The sequence below is a fragment of the Sorghum bicolor genome, chromosome 1, assembly GCF_000003195.3.
Source record: "Sorghum bicolor cultivar BTx623 chromosome 1, Sorghum_bicolor_NCBIv3, whole genome shotgun sequence".
Taxonomy (NCBI): Eukaryota; Viridiplantae; Streptophyta; class Magnoliopsida; order Poales; family Poaceae; genus Sorghum; species Sorghum bicolor.
The window spans coordinates 14,610,859-14,635,675 of NC_012870.2; the positions used below are offsets into that span (position 1 = coordinate 14,610,859).

At 42.3% G+C, this 24,817-nt stretch overlaps 2 protein-coding genes across 3 annotated transcripts; one reads left to right on the forward strand and one right to left on the reverse strand.

Moving 5' to 3' along the window:
* LOC8064527 (nucleolar protein 14) lies at positions 684-8,236 on the forward strand. Of its 2 annotated transcripts, none has more exons than XM_021459952.1 (14): positions 684-984; positions 1,069-1,203; positions 1,342-1,474; positions 1,963-2,045; positions 2,142-2,204; positions 4,262-4,435; positions 4,726-4,854; positions 5,109-5,747; positions 5,844-6,036; positions 6,135-6,328; positions 6,626-6,730; positions 6,803-6,945; positions 7,031-7,309; positions 7,450-8,236. In XM_021459952.1, exons 1-14 carry the CDS (start codon positions 745-747, stop codon positions 7,718-7,720), a joined length of 2,781 nt encoding a protein of 926 aa, XP_021315627.1. In that variant the 5' UTR covers positions 684-744; the 3' UTR covers positions 7,721-8,236. The 2 variants fall into 2 exon arrangements, with proteins under 2 accessions (XP_021315627.1, XP_002464264.1); XM_002464219.2 differs by having other exon boundaries at positions 2,145-2,204; positions 7,450-8,178.
* On the reverse strand, positions 9,949-13,645 carry LOC8064528 (ACT domain-containing protein ACR4). Its single transcript, XM_002466802.2, has 8 exons — positions 12,897-13,645; positions 12,249-12,321; positions 12,055-12,100; positions 11,826-11,940; positions 11,607-11,686; positions 10,913-11,512; positions 10,687-10,791; positions 9,949-10,576 (listed from the first exon to the last, which is right to left on the reverse strand). The coding sequence occupies exons 1-8, from the start codon at positions 12,907-12,909 to the stop codon at positions 10,247-10,249; spliced, it is 1,362 nt and encodes a 453-aa protein (XP_002466847.1). The 5' UTR covers positions 12,910-13,645; the 3' UTR covers positions 9,949-10,246.

Here is a 24,817-nt window from a genome sequence, read left to right on the forward strand (position 1 = left end):
GCTCCCAACTGTAGGTTGTTGATGTTGCATCGGCTCCCAATCATGGCTCCCAAACATGGTTGCTGCTGCTGTGCTGCAACTGCAAGGCATTGGGGATTGGGGATTCGGCAGACACAATTGCAATCTAGGGAACGAGTTTAGGACGGACTGATTGCAATCTAGGGGAATGAGTTCAGAATTAAAGAAGCTCCATCCTCTAGCCTACCATGGGGGAGAGCTCATTGTTGTAGCGTTTTTCACCTGTTTGACAAAATGCTCAAAGGACAGTAGGTGAAGGTAAGCTCACCTTTGTAAAGATGAGGTGAGTTTACCCAAACAATTCTTGCAACCAAACATGCTCTAATTAAGCCAGATTTACCTAAGCATAGCAACCAAACAAGTTAATCTTACATAGCACTAGCCAGCCTTCAGATGCCCTGGCTTAGAAAGCTGGCAAGACTAGGAATAGATGGAGAACCAAACAGGCCAATGGCACTTTACATGGAAGAAATGATTTTTTTTATTTTACTTTATTTTTTAGAGGAAGGATCCTTTTTGGTTTTTTTTTGAGACAGACCCCTTTTTGGATTTGGAGAAAGTTGTTTATTGCTTATTGGGCCTTGGCCCTTGGTGTATTGTGATATGTGGCCCATGATATGAACCAGCCCAACATTCAATCTCAGAGAAGCGAGCTCCTTTCTCTCAGAGAAACCTCTAAACCCTAGCGGTAGCGGGACCTCTCTCCAGTCCCCTCCTGTCCCGGCCATGGCGAAGACGAAGCCCATGGCGGCGGCGGCGGCGGGCGAGAAGAAGAAGAGCAAAGGAAAGAAGAAGGGCAAGAACGGCCCGGCCAAGGTGGCCATGAAGGCTCGCGGCGCGGCGGCGGAGGAGCGGAGCAACCCGTTCGAGGCCATCTGGTCGCGCCGCAAGTTCGACGTGCTCGGCAAGAAGCGCAAGGGCGAGGAGCGGCGCGTATCGCGCTCCCGCTCCGAGGCCATCCGCAAGGTAAGCAGCTGCTAATTTACTCAGTTTAGCGGCGCTTCCGCCGGTTGATTTGGTGGGCTGATTCCTCTTGCCTTGTCGCCGCAGAGGGAGAACACGCTGCTCAAGGAGTTCATGGAGAGCGGCAAGTCGTCCGTGTTCCACGACCGGCGTATCGGCGAGAGGGACGACGCTCTGCCCGAGTTCGACAAGGCCATCCTTCGCCAGCAACGTGAGCGCTTGGTATGTTGCGACAAGAGATAGTTCATTAATTGAAGAGCCACGCCGACATTTCTAGCATTTCTCACGACATTGACATGCTTGGGTGCAAAAGAGACCAACCGGTATCGTTTATCAACCCATTCTTCTATTGGTTTCTAGGCCAAGTTGAAACGAGAAAGCAAGTACAATCTATCTGATGACGATGAAGACGAAATCAATGTTCATAACATGCTCTCGGAAAAGGATGATTTTGATGAAGAGGTGCCTCTAGATGATGGGAGCGACGAGGAAGGTACATTATTATTGTCTCTCTGGTTGGAATACAATCCTCCCCAGTTCTAGATCATGCGAGATTGTCTACTGTATATGTGAATCCACATTATGTTTGGTACGAGCACTTCTTTTCTGTTACACAATTATAACATCACTGTTAACTGGATGCCAGACTGCAGTGTGATCTTCTGATTTCACATTGTTCTCCCTATTCTTGTTTGGGCTCACTTTCTGTTAGTACTGAGAGTAGAACATAAGTTATTTTGATGTGGATGTATAAATCTCGCGTTAGTACTCTTGACGCTTCAATAACTAGTTATTGTAGTTATCCCTTTGCATTGCGAAAAACATTTGCTGGATTTATTATGCCATTTTGAGCTTTTTACCTCAATGCCAGAGAGAATAAGAATGGTGATAATATTACAGCATTATAAATAATTGTAACACATATCAGTTCATGTTATGTTTATGTGTTGTTCATTGTCCTTTCAATCTTTATACTTCCAGGTAAAATGGTCCTTTCAAAGAAGCGCTTATCTCTCCAAAGTGATGACCATCCTTCAGTGACTGATCTGCCCCAAGAAACACATGTGAGTTTCATAGCCACAGTGAGAAACTGAGATGTAATTGCAATCATGTGAATGTGATCCATATAAGGTGACCTCATTCTAGTTATTTTGTGTTAGCAGGGGCAGAAGAGCAAGAAGGAAGTTATGTCGGAGATCATTTCAAAGAGTAAATTTTATAAGGTGGGTATCATGTGTGATCTAACTCTTCTCTCAATGAGCCCTGTTTTGTTTAGTATGTCATGGCCTGGTAGTGTTACCTAGAACAAAATCTTTCCCTTTAGTATAACCTAAGGGTTCATTCTTTGTTTGTCCTTTCGGCTTCCGCTGACATCAACTATTGTTCTGAAGCCTCAACGAAAATACGGTCATTGGTCTAGAACATATTGAGTTCCAAACTTTTAATAGCTGCTTACTTCATTGTGTTCAACTCTTGGTACTTCCATCTCAATGTGTTGAATTCTTGGTGCTTTTGCTTTTTCACAAACCTTTTGGGATGTATCCCAAACATTTCTGACTTCTTCCTACACCAAAGAAAGCTGAATCTAGCTTTGTATGTCTTGTCTTCCCGGACACTGACAATGCTGACCATGCACCCATCAACAGTTCCACTTATGTACTATGCTAATAAGTGATAACATACTTATTTTAACAAATTATGTGATATATTTCTGCTGGAAGATTACAGAGTATGATTACACACGAGGAACTATCTCATGACATATTCGGACTCTAGTCATAACTGACTTGTACAAGAAACTAAACTGAAATATCTCTAGATTTATATGAATCAAGAGTTCAAGACTCTATCTAACAGCCTCCCTCAATCTTAGCTTCCTCAAGTTAAGATTGCTTCGAAATTTTTCTAGACTCTGTGAGGACAACGCTTTGGTAAAGCCATTGGCTAACTGATCTTGTGAAGCTATAAATCGAATCTGAAGTTGTCCTTTAGAGACCCTTTCTCTAACAAAATGATAATCAATCTCAATGTGTCTTGTCCTTGTATGGAACACCGGATTGGATGATAAATATTTGGCTCCCATGTTATCACACCATAGACATGGTGGTTGTTTCAAAACAGTTTTCAATTCATCAAGCAAAGACTGCATCCAAACCAATTCTGCTGTAGCACTGGCTAAAGCTTTATACACAGCTTCAGTACTTGAAAAGAGATACAGTGGGCTGTTTTCTAGCACTCCAAGATATAAGGTTATAACTAAGAAACACAGCAAACCCTCCAGTGGATTTTCTATCATCTATGCATCCTGCCCAATCAGCATCAGAGAAGGCACTCATAGTATCAAAGGTGACTTTCGATTTTCTTGACCAACTCGCACAGTATTCTTTACATATCTGGCATGCCTTATTTACAGCAAAAGCAATGTCAGGTCCAGTGAACGTTAAATATTTTAAAGCTCCAGCAACACTTCTATACCTTGAGCTTTCTTCTGAACTGAGTGGATCTCCACTATAAACTGACAGCTTCTCCGATGTTCTTCATGCCAGCTCTTCCAAGTAGTTCTAGAGCTATAAACTAACAGCTTCTCCAATTTTCTTCATACCAGCTCTTCCAAGTAGTTCTAGAGCATATTTATCTTGTGTTTACAAGATTCCACCATCTGTTTTCTTTACTTCAATACCCAAGAAGAAGTGTAAATCTCCTAAGTCTGTGAGTGCAAATTCACTACTTAACTTTTGAAGTAAAGTTGAGATAGCAGATTTCGAAGAGCTTGTCACAATAATATCGTCAACATATATGAGGACAATATAGTTATGCCCGAATTGTTAAAAATAAATTTGTTCACTTTTTCTTTGTAAATTCACCAAAAAATTTAGTTTTTATGTATCTTGTAAAATAAATTTTTATTTAGATATTATCTATGCTATTGTGTTGTATGCAATTCATTGTGTATGGTTGCTGTCGGCTTAAATGGCCCCCTATGCTCAAATCCTGGCTCCGCCCATGCTCCTGTCATTCTCATCGTGTAGGGCTGTGCTTCGCCTGCCGTTCCTCTTCGTGAAACTGGATGTATCTGACTTAGATGGAATAAAACCCAGATCTTGCAACTTACAGCTTAGTCTGGAGTACCAAGCTCTCGGAGCTTAATGCTAAGCACTACCTGATTTGTCACCTATAATACTTGTTCTGTTTTCAATCTTTTAGATTACATATTTCTTGGAATTTGGAAATTCTTAGTGACGTCACATAACTTTCAATACAATTTGCTCTATTGATGCAGGCCCAAAGAGCCAAGGAGAGGGAAGAGGATGAACATCTTGTGGACAAGTTAGACAGTGATTTTGCATCATTGGCCCAGACACAGGCGTTATTGTCCTTAACTGATTCAGCTAAGGTCAAGGTGAATAAAAATGATTCAAGTGCTGGCTTGACGGGGAAGGAGATTTTTAACAAGGTGATCCTTTTTTTAATCATCAGTAACCAAAATACTGTCCATTTCTTTCAGAGCTTTCTACCAGAACATATAGTATCAGGAGCTATATATTAACAAGGTGATGCATAGGGTATGGTTAATCAGTGGCTTTGCAGGATGTGTATGCCACTTTGCTATTCTCTTTTTGAGTTTTTTTTTTCACAAATTTTAGTTGTTAGTCACGGACAAAGCTTCATGTTTTACATGGAGTTGCACACTTCTAGTTCATGATACTAAATCTGTTTCTATTTTGTTATCTTAATACATGTCAGTTGAAGGCAGATACATATGAAAAACTGGTGAAAGAAATGGTGATGGATCAACGTGCTCGGCCTTCTGATAGAACTAAAACCCCAGAGGAAATAGCACAAGAAGAGAAAGAACGTCTTGAGAAGTTGGAGGTTTGTTTGATATTAATTTAGCACTGGACTTAAGCATTGTTGCTTTTATTTAAGGGTTCTCTCTTCCCATATGTTGCATACGGTTTTAGTTAAGTTTCTTATCTGAATTGTTCTAGTGCAAGTACCTTATGATGATCCAAAATTCGATATGACTATTATGTTTAAGCTTGTAATCCCTTCATGTCTAATCTTTTTTTTTCCTGGAGTAATGAAATATTGACATTGAATTGTCTTGATACTGGTCTTCCTTGTAGGAGGAACGCCAAAAAAGAATGCTTGGAACTGCTGATTCATCTGATGAGGACGATGACAACGAGGACGATAAGCACATGAAGCTAGGTAACTCAAAACCTATATCTGGAGATGATCTTGGTGATTCCTTCTCTTTGGATGAGTCAATAGGAAAGAAAAAGGGATGGGTTGATGAAATTTATGAAAGGGAAGGTAGAAAGATTGGTGATGATGCAGCAGCATCCGATGATGGAGAAAGCGATGATGAAAATGCTAGTGATGATGGGGCTGATGATGAAGAAGATTCTGAAGAAGACTCCAGTGACAATGACTTTGGTAATATGTCTGCTAGAGATTGGGAACAAAGTGATGATGATGAGGTTGATGTAGGAGATGATGAAATGGAGGATTTCAAAGAGAAAGAACAAGAGATCAATGGCAAAGTGGTGGAAAAAGTTGCACACAATTTGAAAGGAGAATCTGATGTGAAACCACAGGTCAAGGATGGCAGTATTCCTTTTGTTATTGATGCACCAAATGACCTGAAAGATCTATCCTCTTTGCTAGATGGTCGTTCAGAAGCCGAAATAGTTGAGATTATTAGTCGTATACGCACTTGCAATTCAATAAGGCTTGCAGCTGAAAACCGAAGGAAAATGCAAGTAAGTAACAGTTGAACTCCTTATCATATCACATTTACTTCCGACTAACTTATCCTTTTCACAACTTGTTCCCTAATATTCAGATCCCTTTGGCAGGTTTTCTATGGTGTTCTTCTGCAGTACTTTGCAACTTTAGCTACCCAAAGTCCAGTGAAGTTCAGAATAATTGACACACTTGTTAAGCCTTTAATTGAGATGAGTGGAGAAACTCCATATTTTGCTGCCATCTGTGCAAGAGAACGACTTATTCATACACGTACCCGTCTATGCGAAGATATTAAGGTTCCAGGTTTGTGAGATAATAAATGACATGGTTTATTGGAAATTTATTTTGTTATGATTAATGTGCTTTTTTACCATGCCGCCTCCTTTAAATATTATTTCCAGGAAAGAGCAGCTGGCCAAATTTGAAGACATTACTTCTGCTGAGATTATGGTCTCTTATTTTTCCGTGCTCCGACTTCCGCCATGTTGTTGCAACTCCATTGCTTCTACTTATGTGCGAATATCTGATGCGGTGCCCTATACAATCTGGTCGAGATGTTGCTGTTGGTTCTTTCTTGTGTTCAATGGTGCTTGTGGTATGCTTTTGAACTTATCCTGTGTTTTAGTTTCTTTTCAGAATGTGTAATGATTGTTATAAGTTCTTCAAGATTTTTAGCCAATTGATGAATGGATATTTAGACCTTAGAAACTGGAGCTGAATCTCCCTTTTAACTTTCATACAGTACCAAGGAGGACCTTAAACTAGTCCAGAAGTGATTAATCACTTTCCAATGCCTCCTTTCTTATATTGATATGTGTATATATACTAGTTTTTCCATATCGTTTTCTGACAGTAGTGTATCCTTGTTTCTTTCCAAATTTTTCATCTGTAGGTTACTAAAGAATCTAAAAAGTTCTGTCCTGAAGCAGTTGGCTTTCTGCAATCTCTTTTGGTAACATCTCTTAAAGGAAAAGTGGGAACTCATCTGCACAATCAGGTGATTACTAATTCAGACGTTGATCCTTTTTTTTCTAGTTTGATATTAAGCAAAATATCATCTTGGTTATAGATTAATGATCAATTTATGGAGCTCAAGACTTTAAAACCATGGCTCAGTATCCATGATCAAGTGCATGAGGTGAATCCAGTGAATATCCTAGAAATAGTTGGCATGGATCCTGACGCCCCTTATTTCTCATCTGATAACTTTAAGTAAGTATATGGTTGTTATGGTTTCATGATTGTTCGTAGTGGTTCTCTTTTTTGTTGTCTTACAGTCAAGTATATTTTCTGGCAGGGCTGGTGTACTTTTATCTGTGGTAGAATGTTTAAGAGGTTTTGTTATTATACATGAAGGGCTATGCTCTTTCCCAGAAATCTTCCTTCCAATATCCTCTTTGCTGCAAGAAATTTTGGAGAGATCTGAGTTGCCTGACTCGTTACAAGACATTTTCCATGAAATCATTGACTTGGTTAAAAAGATTAGTGATGAACACCATGCTTCAAGAGAGCCCCTCCGAATGCGGAAGAAGAAGCCCGAACCAATCAAGCAATTGAATCCAAAGTTCGAAGAGAAGTATGTATTTTTTGGTATTATATGTTTTCAGTATACACCATTCTGTCCTGTTTTGTTCTCAACTTATCATAGGTCTAATTGTTGTTCTAATGTAGAAAAAATGTTTTAACATCTGTTGATCAATGTACTATTTTCTGCAGCTACATCAAGGGTCTTGATTATGATCCTGACCGAGAAAGGGCACAAATGAAAAAACTGAGGAAGCGTGTCAAGAGTGAGATGAAGGGGGCGAAGCGTGAGCTGCAAAAAGATAATTATTTCCTGTCTGCTGTGAAGGAGAAAGAGAGGATGAAGCGAGATGAAGAGAGAGCTGAGATGTATGGAAAAGCCATGGCGTTCCTTCAAGAACAGGAAAGTGCTTTCAAATCTGGACAACTGGGGAAAGGAAAGGGCAGGAAAAGGAGGCGTTGATACTATATATTTCAGGAGCAGTTCGGCCAGTGTAAATATACGGCTTATGTTGCCCCTTGCCACTTAGTTTGTTCATCCTTTTCCCGCGGTACTGGAGGTGGATCTAGCTGATTACTGTATTGTGAGCTGCGCAGTCCAACTTAAGTTTGTCCTGACTGACTACAAAAGCAGAGGGTCAAGATACCCCTCTTAGTCTTATGGAACATTCTCACCTGCTTAAAACTTTGCCCAGAACATTGCAATGCCACAAACACTTTACAAAGGGCTTCTCCTTGGTAAACTACCACACTTGGCAAAGACTTTATTTCTCTTGTACCGTGGAGTTGCTCTTCTCTGTGTTATACTGGTGCCATAGTAATTTTCCTAAGCACAGTGAAGAGTTTTTGTTATTTCCATTTTTCTTGTACTCTATGACATGTTAGCCACTTAGCCCTATGGGTATGTCAATTTTGGACACAGTTTTGTACTAGAAAAATCATTACTACTAGTGTTCTATACTACCCTCGTTTAAAATTATTGCTTTAGTTCTGTTTCAAGCCAAACCTATCTAACTTTGACCAAGTTATAGAAAAATATACTAACATCTACCATATTAAATAAATGCACTATCAAAATATAATTCATGATAAATCTTATTTGCGTTTGAGATGTTTGTTAAGTTTTTAATGAACTTGGTCAAACCTAGAGAAGTGTAACTTAAAGATAAAAGTGAACTGACTTACTCTGTCACATATTTTCTCTTTGGGCACGGGGATTAATGAGTGAAAAACATGTGGTCTAGAAGAAGATAGACGCAGATAGAGATGTATTGAAAAAAGAAATGTACTTTAGGAAGTGAGAATAACCACCAGTAGATAGAGATGGAAAAAAATAATGTACTTCAGAAAGCGAGAATAACAACCAATTTGAGACAAATGTAAAAGACTAGAATGACAACCGTTAGGCAGGCAGGCTTCATCTCTCAATTTACGAAACTTTCATGTGTTAGTAACAGGGCATATCTCTATAAAACTCATTTTATCATATAAAACTTTTATCATCTCTCTTTATTTTATCATACCAACTTATTTAATATCATGAAACTCCCACAATGAAATTGTCGTGACTGCGTTAGAGGGAGTACCATTTGGAACGGAGGGAACAATAGATTTTACCACTATCCAAAGTACGACTGCTTTTGCACTTGTGTTCTTGTGCATGAAAGGTTAAATTTTGTTGGTACTTGGTGCTGCTCAAATGCTGGGTTTCTTACATGTGGAGAGCAACAAAGGTTACAATCGTGCTTATGCCGCGTGGCTCTTGATGCCTACTTGTGCCTAACTGCTTTACAGGACATGCCACTTCGCCGTCGTCGAGACGAATCCACTGGATCCCTTGTGAGTATGGCGTGCTTCTTCCAATGGCGCATTTGCGCCGGCTCCAATGCTCTGCTTTGCTGTTCAACAATGTCATGCTGCTGCTGAAGTGCGGAAACTGACAGGCTCCACTTCTGACCAAGTTCTGACCCCGATGGAGCATTATTGGTGTTCTGATATGCCCTTGTGAATCAGATGTCACCGATCGAAAGCACAAGTTTGTGCTATCGGCCAATCATCACAAGTTGCCAAAAGCAGCACTGTTGATGGGCATTGAGAGGTCCTAGATTGTGACAAAACATTCTGAACCCAACTCTAGTGCTGCCTATTTTTAGATTCTTATTTCAGCTACCCTAACCCTTATGGATGGCTCAGCTCACCACTGGGACTTTCAGGCACAGGTCAGGCTGCCAAACCTCTAGCAGGGTGCGACGTCACCGCCTCATCATCGGCGATTGTAGTTCGCATATCGGAGATTATGTTAGATGACAGGATGATAAGACCAGCCACAGAAGCTGGATCTCATGTTGATGCAGTTTTGTCTGCATTAGACAGCAACTTGGTGCAATGTGGTCTCCATCACCAAAGCTTCAGGTACGGCAATCACCGCTGCAATGCTTGCTTTTGACTACTGACTTGCATCCAACCTCCAGCCACATAACTTGGAAGCAGCCATTGCTGTCATGCATATTCCTACCAGTGGCCCAGGACAGCTGCAATAATTTGAGAGCAAAGCAAGCCGACTCGGCCTCTCATTCGGAACAAGATAAAAAGAAGTTTTTTTTAGGGAAAAAGGTAAAAAGAAGTTAACGGATGCCTTCTCCTCTCATCTCATTGGAAAGACTGGAAATAGTTGGGAGAAAAGGCACGGGCTTTTTATGACGTTTCAACAGTTTCCGCAAATCTGGGATTTAACCATATTCTGTACAGCTTATATTTACGTCCTTTAATTTACATGTTACATGTACAAATGCAGTCATAAAGTGAAAATCAGCATATTTACAGATGATGACGACATATGAACAACCCCCATTTGCTACCTATATGCCAAACCTGCACTATTGGGGCAGAATGAGGGCTTCCACCTTCTGAAGATGTTCATTTCCTGGATTGCTTCATGAACGATGAACTTATTACACAGCGATTCTTGGAAACAATCAGGACGTTGTGGTCAGCGCATGAACCCGAAACTGTAGAGAGACCTCGGCCGAAACAAGTTGGCAAAGAGGAACCATGTGGGGGACTCTTTCTTCTGCGCCTCCTGTGGCTCAGGCTGGCCTTTCACCTGAAGGCTGTGGCCTATGGCTTGCCTGATGGAGTCTATTGCCTTCTGATCAACATCCTCTCCCGTGGAACCACGGACGTAGAATGTGTTCACAGCCATCCTGCCCCTCGTGGTCACCTCTGCTCTTGTAACAGTCAGGCTGTTCTCACGGAAGATGCGGGTGACCTCGGACAGTAGCCCGACCTTGTCATTAGTGCACAGCTCAAGCTTGACACCCTGGGACAATCAGAAGATGAAACAAGGTCGGTTTTCAATTTAAAGCTGCATGATTAGTGGTTTTGCAGTTTTTAAGGTGACGTGATCTCAGATGTGCATGGAATTGTTACCTCTGATACCCTCCGCTCAATGGCTGCTTCAAGGCATTGGATGACTCGCAATCTCTCAGTTTCAGTGTTCATTGGTGATCCATTCACATGCCTTACATAGAATTCCTACAACGGAGCAGGCAACGTCCATGTAAATGTCACACAGTTTTCCTTGAACCAGAATTTTAGTGGAAGTAGATAAATAATGCCAATGACTAGTGAGAGATGTCCGGATCAGTATACTCACCTGGTAAGCCTGATTGTCCTTGGCATCAATGTTCGCATGGAAAACAACATACTGCAGGTCCGTCAGAGTGCAAACCGTGTCGAACAGAAGCTTGGGCCTGTCCTTGCATCTGATAGTCACCACCGAGTAGTCCTTGTCGTTCCAGTTCCTCACGGTGACATTAGGCCTCTGAGACTGCCCCGGAGCTAGCTGCTGGAGCTGCTCATAGTCGCAGTCATCAAGCATCATCTGGTGCAGCCTTCTCTCGGTGTGCGTGGTGGCAGTCCCCGACGACACCGCCATGGCGGCTCCCCGGGAGAGGTTGCCTCCGCGGAGCAGGTACGACAGCTTCTCCCTAATCCTCTCCAGCCTCTCGGTGTCTGTGACTGCCAGCCTGGTGTCCTCGTCAGTGACTCGCATCACGGCCGCAGCTCGGGCGTTGTGTGTCCAGATCTCGGCGCTGACCACGTTGCACTTGAGGCTCGCGAGCACCGCGCTGACTTCAGAGAGCAGGCCTGGCCTGTCCGTCCCTGTCAGCTCGATGACATTGTGATCAGCTGCTGCGGCCACGTCTACTGATCTCCGGCGGGAAGGAATGTATCTTGAATCTGCACCCAAGGACTAACCCATGTTCCAACAACATTTGTTAATCTTAGGACGACACACTAGAGTACCGAGGAGGCATAATTGGTTTGGTTGATATGATCATGCATACCTTTCTGATGTAATCTTCAATCTGTGTGAGGGTTGCCTCATCTTTGATCTTCTTCCCTTCCTTATCGGTCACATTGAATACTGAAAACCACAGCAGGAAAGCAGATATGATTACCAAGTTTGTTTAGCTTTGATTGGTTGAGACAAAATCACAAGACGGAACAACAGACAGGTGCGTGCAATCAGGCTATACGCGTATGGCAGGGTAGGAGGAGCTCACCATCCATGAACCATCCACCATCCGAGGTTATATACGCCTTGCTGATGACAAGGTTGAGATCAATCATGACCTGGATCACTTCCAGCAGTATCCCATATTCATTTGCACTATCTACCTACAAATTGTGAGACCATGGAGAAAAGTAGCAGAACGGTAAACCTCATAATCAACCGCGGAAATGAAGCGAAGCGATTCGATTCGATCGAGCAAATTAACCAGAGGAACATACCCTCACAATTGTAGCCTCTGCTGAGGACTCATTATCGATGACGATCCTGCGAGCAATCGCCAAAAAATAACCAGGGTTATTCAGGCTTGACACATACATGCACATGCCATCTTTTTTTTCAACACTAGTAATACTGTACAGGGGTGTTGACGAGTGCGGCAGGACGGGAGTGAATGATTCAGAGGGCACCGTACCTTGGCGGGTTCATCTTGCGTATGAAGTTGTCGTATTCGTCGTCGCTGTCCCAAGTAGGGCCGTAGCCTTCATCTGCGCCCACAGCCAGTACAGCCACATGTTAATAACCATTCATCAGCTCCGGCCTCCGGCGCAGAGCAGCAATCCTCCTCTCCATGTACGGTACAGAACGGCAAGAAACAGAGATGAAATGAAACACATGTGCGAAGAAGACTAATGAAAATTGTATATTTTTTTAATTTAATTAACCAAAAAAAGGATAAAATAAAGAGGAGGAATGTGTGAACGGAGAGCCGGATGACAATTCAATTAAGGAATCATGGCATGGAATGGAATCATCATGGGTTTTGCAAGCAGCCGTCAGTTCCAAGAAGGCAAGAAGCCAAGAACCAAGAAGAGGGCAGTACCCCCCAACAAAAAAAAAAAAACCAAAAAGAGGGCAGCATACAGAACAGAACTGAATCCTACAGCAGCAGCGCAGAGGAGAAGATGAGGAGTGGCGCCGCAATCCGTCCAGGAGCGGCAGGGAAGATGAAACAGCAGCCGGCACAGGCATGGCAGCACACACAGGAAGAGATAAAAAAAAAAGATTCTTGGTCTTGGGGAGCATTCATGATTCATCCAGAGAGAGAGAGAGAGAGGGATACCCATGGTGGACATGGCAAGGGGCGAAGAGGCCGGGAAGCCGGCCGGCAGCAGGAGAGGAGAGCCGGGGAGCGGCGCAGTCCTGTACTCCTTCCTACTAGCAAGGAACACAAATGCCTTCCCCCTCCTCTGCTTCCTCCTCCTGTTGCTCCCTCACGGAGTCACAGTAGTAGTAGTAGTAGTAGTAGTATTTGTGTGCGAGCAGTGGGCCGGGAATGAAGAAGTGCGGGGACGGCCGGACCGGACCGGAAGGAGCGTGTGCGCGCCTGGTTGGCTGGCGGCGAGGCGACCCTAGTCCTCCTAGTCCTGGAGAGAGAGAGAGCGAGAGGGAGAGGGAGAGGGAGGAACAACAAGGAAAGGGAGAAGGAAGAGTAGGTGGCGGAGAAGAGAGGGGTGGCCCGGCTCCGGCCCCGGCAACGGCCCTCCTCTCCTGGCACTGTGAGCCGCGTGCCCGGGTGTGGGGTGTGGCGGTGAGAGAGAGGGGAAGGGAAGAAGGGGGGAGGAGCCCAGCCGAGGACGAGGACGAGGAGGCGGCAGCGGCAGTTGTGGTGTGGCCTGCGATGCGCTTTCCTTTCCTTTGCCCCTCGCCCTCCTCTCTGCTCTCTCCGCCGGATTGGACCACGGTTTCTTCCACGTGCCCAGGTCAGGCTCAGGCTCAGGCCGCGCGCGCGGTTTGCACGGGCCCCTCCTCTCCTCGCCTTGGCGCGATTTCTGCCCGCCCGCGCGCACCTTGAGCGACTCAACAACCACCCGGTGGACGGGAGGGAGGCGGCACTCACTCCGCGCCTCCACGCCACGCCCCGCGGCACCTACTCCTAGTTGCGTATCGCATGCCCGTTCTGCTCTGCTCTCCTGCCGCGTGTTCATCGTCCGTGACGACGGTGCGGTTTTGGTTTTGGTTTTGGTTTCTGGTTTCTGTTTTCTTTCTTTTTTTTCCCCACGATCCATCGATCGCGCGCGGATCGTTGTACGTTTGGATAACGAAACTGTTATGTTAAGATAATTAATTTAAGACTCATAAATTATGGATTGATGTTAGAAAAAAAAAACGGCTAGATTGTACTGTCGTTTTGGACTATGTTGGGATTATAAATCATTAATAACTTTTAAATTTCTGAGTTTGCAAATGTGAAAATTATATAAATAGATTTGTCTTAAAAAATACTTTCATAAAAATATACATATATCATTTTTTCCTAAACATTTTTTTTTATAAAAATAAGAGGTTAATTTTGTGTTTTAAAGACCGTGTCGCTGTCTTAAACAACGTTTAAATCCAATACAGAGAGAGTATTACTAAAAGATGATGAGAAATTAAGGTCCTTGGAGAAATAAATGGACGGTGGATTATGGCAGAGATGAAATCAGCAAAATCAGGGATACAATATCAAACTATGGCCAGTTTTAATGGTGAGTTTTATGGCGTTATTTGTAAGACTGCCATGTTATACAAAGTGAAATGAAACTTGGATCAAACACCCACTCTCAATGGAGATTTTTATTCTACGATTTCAAAAACATTTAGCTTTAAGACTCATGGAGAGTTGATAACTGTACCAAAAGAGTTTTATCTCTCTTTTTAAATACACTGTCATGTCACTAAAAATATCTATATGATAACCTATTTAATGCAAATGAAATTCACTTGAAACTCCTAAGACTGGCTTAAAGGATAATCATGAATCATGGAGTCACGAGTGACATAAAAGAAAAAGACATTGGGACAAAAAAAAGACTTTATCAAGCCAGTAAATCATTGTAGGATGTACTATCTTCACATATGTTTTAGTCAAACCTAACACTGATTGCTCGGACAAAAAAGTCACTTCTTCAAAATTTTGAAAATAATAATAAACAAAAGTACAAATATTTTCAGAACATTCCATATACAATACCTACAGGTAACAAGTCGATGTACTCTAACATGTTGTGTACTCATTTCGTTTTATAAAAAATGTCACTATATCATTTAAATTGTCTCACAAAATTTGTCACTATAGATAAACATTTAGGTCTCACCTAAATACTATTTAGTCTGACCCACAAAGAAAGAGTCCTCGGGTTAATTTTTTGTAGTCAAAATAAAAACATAATATACCATAGCCCTATTTGGTAGAGCTTTCGGTGGCTCGAGCTTTGACTCCTTTATGTACTTTAGTGAGAAGTTGTTTTTCTATCTTCCCTTAAATTAAACTATAAATTGGTGAAATCGCTATTTTTTTTTCCCATTACCGGCTCAGACTCTCTCTCCTGCTCACTATATCAAAGTGCGAGCCGGAGCCGTTTAAAACTGTGAAACAGGGTTTATGTATGTATAAAAAAAATGCGATAACAACCTGTTGAGTTGAGCACCTCGTGTGCTGAGTCACTCGCCGCAGGGTCAGCTCTTCACCCAATCTATCTGAAGTTGTTCCGGTAATAACCTGAGACAAGACAAGTAGAACAAAATGATTCAGATACTTTCACTATTCCTGTGTGACAAGGGGCGACAACGACATGTTACCAAGGGAGAAATCATGCAAAAAGATCCGGAAAAAATACAACCCTAACATAGTATTGAGTTAAAGAATTGACCAATTACAGTGCATGTATAAAAATATAAATATTTATAACATCACATAAATATCATTAGATTTGTGGTGAGATCTATTTTCATAGACTGTGCTTATTTGGTATTGAAAACGTTAATATTTTTGCCTATATAGTAAGTCAAATTTTAGACACTTTACCCAAAAATACATCTAGAATTGCATTCTTTTCAATACAGAGATAGTAGTCCTAAATCCTAATCTAAAAAAGGTACGTACTCTCTCCATCTAGGATCTTGCGTAGTGCCAAGTCAAACAATCTCGAATTGATTTGGTTTATGTAAATATATCAATATTTTCATATTAACTATAATCCTCACAAGATTTTTAGAAGATATATTTTTATAATATATTTATTTAGAGACATAAAAGTTAATATTGTTTTTCATAAATTCATTGTTATTTAACTTGGACTAAAATTTAGAATTGCATTTTTTTGACAATGTTTGTAGTAAAGATACATGTATCATGGTATGACTAAGAATAACTTTAACGGCTTGGTTATTCTTGTTATGAAGTCTATTTTAGAATTTGTATAGCCAAGCACTCACTATATGACTTTGTAAAATAACGAGGTTATTGGAACTTTTGTTTAAAAGTTTTCTATTTTACAAATAGCTAAACAATCAAATTTAGTTAATAATTTAGCTAGAATTTTAGAGTTGTTCTAAGTCTAAGTAGACTATAGGGTGATGAGGAGTGATTGGTTGCACTATTAGGTAGTACTAGGATAAATGAAAAGCAACACCCACCGGCTTTGTACTTGCCAGGATATTCTGAGACTTTTTTCTATGACAAGTCGGAGTAGCTAGCATCAGCAGTAAAAGGGGCCTGTACACGTTGCTCGATGACACGAAGCAGACTCGGAAAATCATTTATACCCTTGGAGCCAATCTTACCAGAACCACATTAAAGGAGCAAGTTTAATGATACAGTCCACATGCTGGCTGTAAGATTTTTTTAGCCTTCTTCCAGCCTATTCATACAATAGTTAGCTATTCACTATTAATATATGATTTATTTATCTCTCTCATAAAGTTTCTTGGTTACTGTGAGCTGGCTGTAAGCTTACAACCTGCTTCTCCTCTCTCTCCTTCCTTCTTTCCTCCACCTCAGCATTTAGCCAGCTTAGAGTCTATTATAATGCTTGCTCTTATTCTGAGCCATTGTTTTAGGTGTTTATTACTCATTTGGTGGCATGCTTTTCTAAAGTAAAATCTTAGTGGGGATTAGGAAAGAATCACACACGACATTACCTCAATAATGCTCAATTATTGTATACTAGACTTATCCATGAATTTTAACACTCGAAATAGATCTGGAATTATGGAGAGATGACATCAGTGTCTCGCTTTTCTGTACCACCGAATTATTATCATACCAACTATAGTGTTCTTCTTTTGTTGTAAGTAGCTTATTATTTACTATTATATAAATTAAAGATATCTGCCACAATAAGTTGTTCGGGGGCCTATATGTGTATTTAGGTTGGAGCCATATCTTAATGATCAATAACCCATTGTGGATTCTCTTTGGGTCTTGTTTGGCTGTCCATGAATCCACCTCAATCCAGGTGCCTTGGAGTGGTTTACGTGGAATTTAAATTGAATTCTACACCAAAATACTCCAACACACATGGGTTGAGGTGGATACATGATCATCCAAACAAGGCATCTAGCTCAGCTTTAAGAAGTGGAAGGAAATATATCATAAATACTATAATGGTTAGAGACATATGATTAAATTTCCCTGATTCATGGGTAATAAACTGATCCCTAACCCTAGTTTTTCCTAAAATTCCTGGACAGAAATAAAAGGGTTTACTATATATGGCCGTATATGTTCAGTTTTCATCAGGAAAGCATGCATTAGACTACACTAATTTACACATGAAAACAATGACACGTTTGAATTCATTGTCCATGTCGCGAGGCCCCTCCCACTTCGTGAAAAGTTAGCAGAACCTTTGTTGAAGATTCCATGCGTGCTGAATTATTGGCAATAAAATATCATCACCTTTGGTGGAGCAACAACTCTTTCTCCTGATGAGTCACACTAGGGTCAGCTCTTTACCTAATAATTTTTTTTTATAGAATGAAGAAGATTCTTGTATGCTGAGACCTGAGAGTGCTACTGAACAAGACAAGGTATCAAGTAAAGAAGAAGACAAACTATTCTATAGATATTTTGTTTATTAGCCCTACCATGATGATACGGTTGATAGTGACATATTACCACGGTCGATCGAACTGAAAGTTTGAAAGCCTGAGATTGATATATGACAACATGGAGCAATGATTTGATCGAGTTACCAGAATGGGACACCTCACTTCTTTGTACTAGTACTTTTGAATGTGACAAGCTGCACCAATAGTAAAAAGGACACAACTCAGGCTTTGTTTAGTTCCCAAAAAATTTTACAAAATTTTTCAGATTTCCCGTCACATCGAATCTTTAGACACATACATGAAGTAGTAAATATAGACAAAAATAAAAACTAATTGCACAGTTTGGTCGGAATTGACGAGACAAATCTTTTGAGCATAGTTAGTCTATGATTGGACAATATTTGTCAAATACAAACGAAAAAGCTACAATGTCCATTTTGCAAAATATTTTGGAACTAAACAAGGCCTCAGATAACAGACAGATTCAGATACGAACTACGATCCATTTAGTATTTGAAACCCTTTTGAAGAATGGGATAAAACATCGAGAAATATCTGATCTGTTTTAGCCTTAGCTGTGCGGAAGAGAAACACGAAATAAGACAAGCTGGTCCAGAAAAGCTTATAAATAGTGCAAGTAAGTTGGCTTAAAAGTTGAGATGTAGTCAACCATTTCAGCTTATATAAACTGGACGAAAAAGCTCATATACGATGGATTATATAATATAAGCGTGTCATCTCGAGCATAATGAGCATTGAATCAGTTAGGTCACGGCCTCACGGGCCAAAAAAGCAGTAATAGGAGATATTATTAGTACACTAACAGTACGGCAAGTGGGTGTTATGTGAGTCATGACCAAACCCATTGATTTGTGCAGATAACAATGTCATTAGCCACTCAAGTGCTTTGCAATGAAAATTTCAATGAAATTCTTTTTTTTTGTTGTATGTTTGGTCTACTTTCCCTACAAGTCACAAAATATAGAATCTAAAGTTAGCTATGGCGGTCCCAGAAGATGAGATGTGTGTGCAGCGGCGGCGAGTGACCTTTTGTTCTTTTCTTTTTTTTTCTTTTTGTAATACATAGAAATGAGACAAAATTTATCACGCTCAGCTTTCCGGAGTATAAGCCATTTTTATGATATTCCTGATTTTAGTACTCACATTTACATGGTAGTAGTGTAAGCCGGATAAGTATATATATGGTCAATCTAGTAGGGGTGGCTCTAGGGTCAGAGGAACCGACAGTGATAAGAAAACCAAGAAAACTTCATCACTACCACTCGCCCATTGTCGGTCCATTTTTTTTAGTGATGAGGGTTGAGACGTGACAGGGTACGTAGTGTAAGTTGGATAATTATATAGATGTCTAATGGATCACTGTCAGGTCTCAACCCCTCATCACTCTTCTAATAGAGGAGTGATGGAGTGATTCTAATGGATCACTGCCAGATCTCAATCCCTCATCACACTCTTTTATTAGAATCACGGTAGAGTAGAAGCAAGAATTGAAGCACGGATCAAGAATCAGGAAGTTGACATCTACCAAACCAAACTGGCCTTTAGTGTTGACATGAAAGTGTATTGATATGGGATGCACCAGCAAGGAGGACACTTTGACCATTCTTATCAAAGACCGACAGGAGTGGTGGAAGCAACATTAGGTTTTCTAATGTATGTAGATCGAGAATTTCAAAGTTTTCTAGTAGTACATGACGATCGAGAAATTATCTAACTAAAAGCTCATCGGTGGCAAAAAGAAAATCTTTAAATGACTTGGAATGGTACCAATGCAAATGGACATATGAAAATGGTTTCCAACACACAAAATATTCTCTTTAGGATATAGTGTGTCGTGGCTCCTGCTGCCGCTAGAGAACTCGCCTCTGCGAAGTTTTGGGCCTACCTCGGCTGCGAGAATAAGCCGCTGCGCTCTCAAAATACAGTATTTTAAGAGAGGAGAAAAAGTGGCCGCAGCAGCAATACTTGGTTACCAGCAATATAATTGGTAACAAGCTTATATATATATATATATACGTTTAATAATCTTCCATGGATCAAGTTGCATTAATATTGTCATTGTGTGTTAGAAATTTCTCTGACGAGCAGAAGAAAAATGATTTGGCAAGTGGCGCATCAGCCATCGTCACAGTGCACCAAGTGGGCAGTGGATGCCAATGATCCGGCGAGCATTGTCGATGCCATGCCATGCCTTGTCATGCATGGCCTTATCCACCGGCATGTCAACTGTCACAACTCACAAGAACAATGTAACACTAAATACTATAAAATGGTATTCACTCAAAATAACTTTGACCAAATTGTATAAAAAAGATACTACTACCTAATATATTAAATAAATATTATCAGATTCATCAAGAAATAAACTTTCATAATATAACTATTTAAAGTTATAAATATCAATACCATTTTCTACGAATTCAGGTGAAAGTAAGGTAGTTTGGATTTAGACTAAACCCAAAATGATACTTTTTCCTAGAATAATATAGGAGTAGTGGATACAATCGAGGAACCCGCAGGAAACGAGCTGCCAAGCTGGTGGCAAAGTTGAATTCGTCTCCGTCTCTGCGCATGGCTGCATGCATATTCTTCGCCACCAAGACTTTTTTAAAAATGGCACAATGTAGTACGTGTAAAAGTTAACCAGATCATCATCTATCACAACAACTGTAGAATATGTTCCCAATAAGATCTACGCGATCCGGCAAGAAAGCAGAGCGTGCGTGCTCCTGGCCGTTCATGCATGTTTCGATCAGCATCAAGGAATGGGTGAGGTGGCAGGGTGTGACGACACCGGCTTTCTCCAACAACGTTGTGATGTGCAAGTTAACGACCTCAACGGTTCAACTGCTTCTTCCAGCAATTTGTCTTTATTCCAGTAATTATTCTTCTGTCACTGTCTTCACCCAACATTTCAGATTCAGTAAGCTAAGGCCCAGTTTGGATTTATTATCAGCAACAGTGTAAAAAGCTCACGTCAGCATATCTTACGCATGGCCCTAAACTACTGGCGCAAGCTCACATCACAGCATATCTAAGCGTATGGCCAACTAATCATCGAATTACTACCCATGGATGTGGATGGAATCATGGAATGTAATTTATCGCAAGGTTTCTTTCACTTCGAATCTGCAGTAAAATTTACCGCTACTGATTTTCTTTTTTATAAATTTAGCCCATTTTTAATAAAGAGTTTTATGGCGTTGATTCTAAAACTATCACATCATGTAAAATAAAAGGAAATAAGGATAAAACATCAATTCACATGCTTTTTGGTATTTTTTTTTGAATAACCATAAATTACACATTGTTCTAATATTAATATATGTGTTATATTTTATCAATCATGAAAATACTTATATACAAATGATACCAACAGATTATATAGAACAAATATCTATAGTAATAGTATAATTAAATTATAAAGGTCCTACTTTTTTTATAAATACCAATACTAATACACATATAATTCGAAGTGGGTAGGATGGTGTAGAGCACGTACAGCCGTCTGTTACTCTCTGCTGATTTGCTCCTAACTATTATTATTCTTTACTATGTAAGCGTGATATTTATAACTAGACCCACTCTCGAAACCAGTTAGATTGGTTTTGGCAGAATTTTTTTTTTTAGGAAACGGTTTTGGCAGAATTGTGCTGTCTCGATCCATTAACATCTATAACTAGAACTTTTTACTTCTTCTAGTAATGCGGGCTTTACCATTTTAAAATTAGTATAAAACTTTTTCCTACTATATGTCTCCTCATGAGGATCTTATGTGCTATAATTAGTGATAGTGTTTTATTACAACTTAAAAATACTAGAAGAGTTCCGCCTTTTTGTTATGTGACCAATATTGCGTTCTAACTTATTATGATGTGTGTGATCAATAAATTTTTTTCAAGAATTGACCAATCTTTATGTCAATATATAATTTTTTTTATTAGTTGTTGCCATTTATACATGAACAGATATATCTGCTAAGATTACAACCCGTATGTTGGGGAACAGCTGCATCCTTCCCCCTGGTAGCGTCGAAGGTTATCCTTCACCCAAGGAACCTCCGACGCCTGAAGCGTCGAAGGATATCCTTCACTGGAAAATACTAATGTTGACGACTCATCTGGTCGTGCTAAGTGTGTGCAGGGACTGAGACACCGGCGGAGGCCCACAAGCAAGGAAAGGGGGGAACCTCCGACCTCCCCGGGTCCGAGGATGGCGAGAACGCGGCCAGGTCGAAGACCTCCGACTCGACTAGGCTAAGGAGGAACCCCCGGGGGTGGCCAGGACGAGCAACCTCCGGCCCGGCCAGGCTGAGGAACCTCCGACACCGAAGTGTCGGAGGATCCGCGATTGGGCGGAGGATCCAAGCCTCCGACCGACTGAAGCCCCAGACAGAGGATAAACGAAGGGCTTGCAATGTGAAATTACACAGGTGACTTAGGGTCAGTAGACTGTGGTGTAAGAATATGCTGGAATATCCTCCCACCGTCACGGGGTATTTATGTAAATGTCGTTAGGTCGGTTTCCGGACCCTATATAAGGGGCGCGATGCCGTCGTTAATGCAGAGAGAGAGAGAGAGAGAGAGAGCATTCACTGTTTTCACCTACCGTTGAGCCTACTGTCCGTTGGAGCTCAAACCTCTCACGGCACCGAGTGAGAAGGTTCACGTTTCACCGTACTGCTGGGGAGTGCGGATAGCATTTTCCCAACATTGGCACCCACCGTGGGGCCGAAGTATAACCTGCGATGGCTGGAAAGAGAACAAGCACCACAAGACCTCGAGCAGAGCCCTCCAGGAGAGGAAGGCCGAGGAGGGCCGTGCGGAGCACGTACGCGACCGTGGAGGGAGAAGGTTCTGAGGGCGAGCAGCCGGAAACACGCCAGGAACCTCCTCCCGCCGCAGGCCCGGCGCAACCCACGGCCACGCAAGAGCTCCAGCAGCTGCAAACGCAATTGCAGAACCTTCAGCAAGAGCGAGACCGGATCGCTGCCGCCTACGCCGCCAGCCAAGAGGCAGCGGTGGCCGCGACGCAAGCTGCCGAGATCAGGCAGCAGCTTTCACTCCTGCAGGCAGAAATCCTTAGCATGCAACCTCCACCTCAGCCGACAGTCTAGCCCGCTGTTCTGACCAGCGCCGGCCCAACATTAGATATGCAACCGGCAAACTACGGTGGCATGCTGCGGGGCACGTTGGACCTTCGCTCCTCTTTGTCCGAAGGATTGCAGACCTCGCCTTGGCCAACAACCTACAAACCTATCACGCTCCCTAAATTCAGCGGAAAGGCCGATCCGCGCCAATTCCTGATGAGTTTCGAGGCAGCCGTGGCCTCAGCTGGAGGGAACGAGACTGTGATGGCAAAATCCTTCGTGATCGCAGCCGAGGGAGATGCCTTGGCATGGTACTCAATGCTGAGACCCGGGTCAATCTATTCATGGGAGAACCTTCGAGACAAGATTTTAGCGAATTTCCAGGGATTCGCAGTTGAATCACTAACCTCCACGGACCTGTTCCGGTGTCGCCAGAGTCAGGGAGAGGCACTGCGGGAGTACTTCCAAAGGTTCGTACAGACTAAGGCAAGAGCACCCGGCGTGCCGGAGGAGGTTGCCATTGAAGCGGCCATCAAGGGTCTTCGCATAGGGCCCTTCGCGGCTCATTTGGCCAGAGAAAAGCCAGCATCCATGCACGAGCTGTACCACGAGTTTGAGAAGTATTGCAGGTCAGACAACGACTACCGCAAAAGGTTGGAAGACCAAAACTCCCAGAAGAGGCAGAGCAATGATAGAAACTCACAGAAGAAGAACCTCAGCCAGGATGAACGCCGGCCACAGCGAGAGGCTGGTGGACAGATGATGAATATCGAGCAACCGAAAAATGACAGGCCGGAAAATAACCGTCCACCAGCGGAAGCGCGAAGCTCGGAACGCATACCTAATCAAGCCGGAAGAGGGGGTCGAAATGCGGGATGGCGAAAAAATCAAAGTCAGCGACCACGGAAACAGTATTGTTTCTTCCATGGAGAGGAGAAGGGTCACTCCACCAGAGATTGCCCAGATGCAAAAGAAACTCAGGAGAGGATCAAGAGCAGGTCAGCTCCGCAACCTCCGATACCAGTTGCTCAACCTCGGGAAGTAAATCACACATTCCCTCAAACCTTCTACCATTAATATGTCGGAGGTTCAAGCCAGCAGCACCCAGCTCCACTTCAGCCCAGCGCGCTAGCCTCCGCTTACTATCCCAGCTTCCTACCAGCTTGGCGCCCAGCCCAGCAAACCGCGGACCACAACCTTCACAACCTTCCACCAAACTATGTTCCTCCACGACCTCCACATATCACGTACATCGAAACCCCGCAACCCCACCAGCAGTCACTACCCCCTCCCCCAAACCAGCTACAGCTACTCCAAGCCCCGCCACCACCAAAAACCGAACCCCACCCTGATAATCAGATCGGCCCTCATACACCCCTGCCCACGATTGGAATGATCTTACCAATAGCTGGGGGGTCCTCAATGGAGTTCCAGACAAAGAAACAGAAGAAGGATCACCTCCGGCTCGTCAACAACGTTGCAGTTCAAGGGCCAGTGAGATGCACTGATTGGTCCAGAACCCCAATAACCTTCACCGAGGAAGATCTAAGATTGGAAAGCTACCCTCACACAGACGCCTTGGTCATAACAACAAATGTTGCGGGTTGGGGAGTAAGCAGGATCTTAGTGGATTCAGGGAGTTCCGCAGACATAATATTTGCTGGAACCTTTGACCAAATGAAGCTCAGTAGAAGCCAACTCCAACCTTCGGAGTCACCTTTGATCGGGTTCGGAGGAAAGCAGATACATGCTCTGGGGAAGGTCGCCTTGCTCGTATCCTTCGGCACAACGGAGAACGCAAGAACAGAGTACGTCACCTTCGATGTGGTAGACTTGCACTACCCATATAATGCCATATTCGGGCGAGGATTCTTGAACAAGTTCAATGCGGCCGCTCATATGGGATACCTGTGCATGAAAATCCCGGCTCTGCACGGAGTGATAACGGTTCACGGAAGTCAAAAGGAGGCAAGGAACATAGAGAAAGCAATCTACAAGTCCTTCCGGAACATAAACTCTGTAGACTCTACGCAGCATAAAGCTTCCCAGCCACCAGA